This window comes from Chrysemys picta, unplaced genomic scaffold (assembly GCF_011386835.1).
Source record: "Chrysemys picta bellii isolate R12L10 unplaced genomic scaffold, ASM1138683v2 scaf1929, whole genome shotgun sequence".
NCBI classification, from domain to species: Eukaryota; Metazoa; Chordata; order Testudines; family Emydidae; genus Chrysemys; species Chrysemys picta.
The window spans coordinates 619-5,520 of record NW_027054634.1 but is presented as its reverse complement, the minus strand read 5'-3'; the positions used below and the strand labels follow the sequence as shown (position 1 = coordinate 5,520).

General features: G+C 51.6%; 1 protein-coding gene across 1 annotated transcript; it reads left to right on the top strand.

Moving 5' to 3' along the window:
* The first annotated feature begins 2,299 nt into the window (after nucleotides 1–2,299).
* Nucleotides 2,300–4,525, top strand: LOC135980136 (mediator of RNA polymerase II transcription subunit 15-like). Its single transcript, XM_065580194.1, has 2 exons — nucleotides 2,300–3,218; nucleotides 3,814–4,525. The coding sequence occupies exons 1-2, from the start codon at nucleotides 2,678–2,680 to the stop codon at nucleotides 4,314–4,316; spliced, it is 1,044 nt and encodes a 347-aa protein (XP_065436266.1). The 5' UTR covers nucleotides 2,300–2,677; the 3' UTR covers nucleotides 4,317–4,525.
* The last annotated feature ends 377 nt before the right edge of the window (nucleotides 4,526–4,902 follow it).

Sequence of the window (4,902 nt, the reverse complement as noted above, 5' to 3'; positions counted from 1 at the left end):
ACAAACACACACACCACTCCTGGTGGTGGGAGGGGAACAAGAGAAAGCAAGGAGGGATGGAGGAAAAGGTAAAACGAAAAGGACAAACCCTAATGTCCCCAGTGATTCTACGGCACAAAATCCCAGGTGGGCTGTAAAATTCTGCCACCTTGAACTAGTGTTTTCCATGCCTAGAATTCAGCTGGCACCAGATGGATCAGACTGCAGACTGAGCAGGTTAAAAACCTCTCCAAGGTTCTTACCTTCTCAACAGGCACGTCTGTTTTCTAGTAAAATCAATAAAAGGAGAAACTCGAAAGAGGTTCCTCCTCGCACTCACATACTTGAACCCTAATACTCTCTGAGTCCTAAAAAGGGAGACCTCGAGAAGAAGACTTGCTAAAGCAAAGCCAAAGGGGTCTCTGAGGTTTCCCTGGCCCTGCGCTCCTGTCCTGCCTGGCTGATGTCAGCATCTCTCTGTCAGGGAACCACCTCCCTAACACCTTTGACCCATAGGCTGAGGTCCAGGATAAGGCCTTTGTGATATCACTGCCACACCCAACCAAACCCTAAAGTGCTAATGTCCTGCTACTGGCTTGACACTTTGAAGGTTTGAGCTACTCTCTGTGGATCACCCCACTCAATGCATCCTCATTCTAGGAAGCAAGCGGGCTAGACAGTAAAACTTCAGAGGCTCCTCCCAATGCTACACTCAGTGTTTCCAAAATTTGTAGACTTTATGGTCAGAAGAGACCTTTAGAGCATCTAATCTAAGCCGCTGCATATCATAGGCTTCCTGTATAGTACAATAGTTACTCTTTGGGCACACACATTCCAGAAAGGCATCTAGTCTTCATTCAATGACATCAAGAGATGGAGAATCCACCACTTTCCCTTTTAGTGAGGGCCAGGGGGCTCCATTTCCCCTTCCACTAGCTCCCCATTTACAGTGAGCCAGAGCAGTACCTGCAGCAGGGAGCAGGAGTTGCTGAAGGCCTCAGAGGAACAGCCCCTGTAGTGTCTCAGGCACCTGGCGCAAGTGCCGGATGATGCAGAGCTGGTGCATCACTTTGGCCGTGACGTCCTCCTGCTGCAAGGGAACGAGAACCTGTCAGAGACTCAAAGGTCCCGAGGAATCAGGGGGAATTAAGGGCACCTGGAACCAGCAGTATTTCCACCCACCACCTGCCCACCGCTGAGGGATGAATTCACCTCCTGAACCCCAGAATGGAGTCTTCTTGTCCTTTCTAGTAACCTCCAGTGCCAACCCCCCTCCTTGAAGGATTAGCTCCTGCTACCTCCCCCTCAGTGTTCTTCACAGCTGTTCCACCTCCAAACCAAACCTCAAGTTATCAGAACCCTCTTCTGCACCCCCAACCAGGTTGGGCATCGAGGCGGCTCTAGCGGGGGGGCAGGAGGGATTCTGCCAGAAGTGAAATGGGTTGAGGGGAGGTTGAGATCTTGCCCCAAGTCATCCCAGACACTAATGCTAAGCCACAGGATGGCAGCATCTAGTGTCAGTGGAGTCCAAGCACTATTTCAACCATACAGTTTTGGATGAACTCCCCACAAGGGGAGGTGAAGAGCACCCCCAGCAACACACACACAAACACACACACACACACACACACACACACCACTCCTGGTGGTGAAAGGGGAACAGGAGAAAGGACAAAAGAAGTAAGAGATGAAGAGAAAGGAAGGAGGGATGGAGGAAAAGGTAAAACGAAAAGGACAAACCCTAATGTCCCCAGTGATTCTACGGGACAAAATCCCAGGGAGGGAATAAAATTCTGCCATCAGATCCATTCTGGATCAGACTGAGCAGGTTCCAAAACCTCTTGGAGGCTCTTACCTTCTAAATAGGGACGTCTGTTTTCTAGGAAAATCCGTCAAAAGGAAAGGAGAAAACTCGAAAGAGGCTCCTGCTCACACTCACATACGTCAACCCTAACACTCTCTCAGTCCTCAAAGAGAGACCTCGAGAAGGAGACTTGCTGAAGCAAAGCCACAGGGGTCTCTGAGGTTTCCCTGGCCCTGTGCTCCTGTCCTGCCAGGCTGATGTCAGCATCTCTCTCGCAGGTCACCACCTCCCTAACACATTTGACCAATAGGCTGACGTCCTGCAAAAGGCCTTTGTGATATCACTGCCACACCCACCCTTCCCCGGAAGTGCTAATGTCCTGTTGCTGGGCTGACACTTTGAAGGTTTCAGCTACTCTCTGTGGATCACCCCACTCAATGCCTGTTCATTCTAGGAAGCAAGCCGGCTAGACAGTAAAACATCAGAGGCTGCTCCCAATGCTACACATGGGCCTGGTCTACACTACGGGTTTAGGTCGACTTTAGCGGCGTTAAACCGAATTAAGCCTGGACACGTCCACACAACGAAGCACTTTCTTTCGACTTAAAGGGTCCTTTAAACCGGTTTCTTTACACCACCTCTGACGAGGGGATTAGCGATAAAACCGGTCTTTGCGGGTCGGAATTGGGGTAGTGTGGACGGAATTCGACGTTATTGGCCTCCGGGAGCTATCCCACAGTGCTTCATTGTGACCGCTCTGGACAGCACTCTCAACTCAGATGCACTGACCAGGTAGACAGGAAAAGACCCGCGAAGGTTTGAATTTCATTTCCTGTTTGCCCAGCGTGGAGAGCACAGGTGACCCCGCAGAGCTCATCAGCACAGGTAACCGTGATGGAGTCCTCCCAGGATCGCAAAAGAGCTCCAGCAGGGACCGAACGGGAGGTACGAGATCTGCTCGCCATATGGGGAGATGAAGCAGTGATAGCTGAACTCCGTAGCAGTAAAAGAAATGGAAAAGTATTAGAAAAGATCTCCAAGGCCATGAAGGACCGAGGCCATAACAGGGACACACAGCAGTGCCGCGTGAAAATTAAGGAGCTACGGCAAGCTTACCACAAAGCCAGAGAAGCAAACGGAAGGTCCGGGGCAGAGCCGCAAACTTGCCGCTGCTACGCGGAGCTGCATGCGATCCTAGGGGGTGCAGCCACCACTACCCCAACCGTGTGCTATGACTCTCTCACTGGAGAAACACACAGGGAAGACGGTTCAGGGAACGAGGAAGATGACGATGGAGGTACTGTAGGTAGCTCACAGCAGCAAGGAAGCGGAGAAACCGGTTTCCCCAACAGCCAGGATATGTTTGTGACCCTGGACCTGGAACCAGTAACCCCCGAACTCACCCAAGACCCTCAGGGCACACAGGAGACCTCTGGTGAGTGTAACTTTGTAACTATTTGTAAACATTACAAAAAAAAAGCAAGCGTGTTTAATGATTACTTTGCCCTGGCAATCGCGGCCAGTACATCTACTGGAAAAGTCTGTTAACGTGTATGGGGATGGAGCGGAAATCCTCCAGGGACATCTCCAGAAAGCTCTCCTGGTTGAAATGGGGTGATTTTATTAAGGGGACATTCAGAGGCGCCCGTTCCTGCTCTTCTGACCAGAAATGTTCCCCGCTGTTAACCACGCGGTGGGGGGAGGGGTGAAGTGATCATCCCAGAGAATCGTGTGTGTGTGTGTGGGGGGGGGGTTACTTGTGTTTGTGCCGCATGTTAACCGGGAAACCACAGCCCCCTCCTTTTACATTGAAACCCCATTTTAAATGGACAACCCAATTCATCCTTGATATGGGAAATGCGCTGCTGTTTGCAACCTTTCCCGCATGTTAAGAAGGTTAAAAAAGCCAAAACACTGTGGCCTACGATGGCTGCCTGCAAGCCGAAATATGCGACCTTGTAATGAAAGAGTGTACCCATTGTTCTCTAAAATGTGTCTTTTTTAACCACCTCTCCCTTCTCCTCCGCCAGCTGCAAATGTTTCTCCTTCGCAGAGGCTCGTGAACATTAGAAAGAGAAAACGTAGGACGAGGGACGAGATGTTCACGGAGCTCCAGATGTCCGCCCAGGCTGATAGAGCACAGCAAAATGCGTGGAGGCAGTCAATGACGGAGATGAGAAAAGCCCAATATGAACGAGAGGAGAGGTGGCGGGCTGAATCGCGGGAAGAACAGAGCAAGTGGCGGGCTGAAGACGATAGGTGGCGTCAGCTTGCAGACAGACGGCAAGAGGCAATGCTCCGTCTGCTGGAGCATCAAACTGATATGCTCGAGCGTATGGTTGAGTTGCAGGAAAGGCAGCAGGAGCAGAGACCGCCGCTACAGCCCCTGTGTAACCAACAGCCCTCCTCCCCAAGTTCCATAGCCTCCTCACCCAGACGCCCAAGAACGCGGTGGGGGGGCCTCCGTCCACCCAGTCACTCCACCCCAGATGATCGCCCAAGCATCAGAAGGCTGGCCTTCAATAAGAGTTAAAGTTTTAAAATGCAGTGTGTCCTTTTCCATCCCTCCTCCCCCACCCATCCCAGGCTACCTTGGCAATTATCCCCCTACCTCTGTAAGGAACTAATAAAGAATGCATGAATGTTAAAAAAAAATGACTTTATTGCCTCTGCAAGCGGGAGGGGAGGGTGGGGTGGGGTGGTTGGTTTACAGGGAAGTAGAGTGAACCGGGTCGGGGGGGGGGGGTTGGAGGGTTCATCAAGGAGAAACAAACAGAAGTTTCACACCGTAGCCTGGCCAGTCACAAAACTCGTTTTCAAAGCTTCTCTGATGCGCACCGCGCCCTGCTGTGCTCCTCTAACCGCCCTGGTGTCTGGCTGCGCGTAATCAGCGGCCAGGCGAGTTGCCTCAACCTCCCACCCCGCCATAAAGGTCTCCCCCTTACTCTCACAGATATTGTGGAGCGCACAGCAAGTAGCAATAACAACGGGGATATTCTTTTCGCTGAGGTCTGAGCGAGTCAGTAAGCTGCGCCAGCGCGCTTTTAAACGTCCAAATGCACATTCCACCACCATTCGGCACTTGCTCAGCCTGTAGTTGAACAGGTCCTGACTCCTGT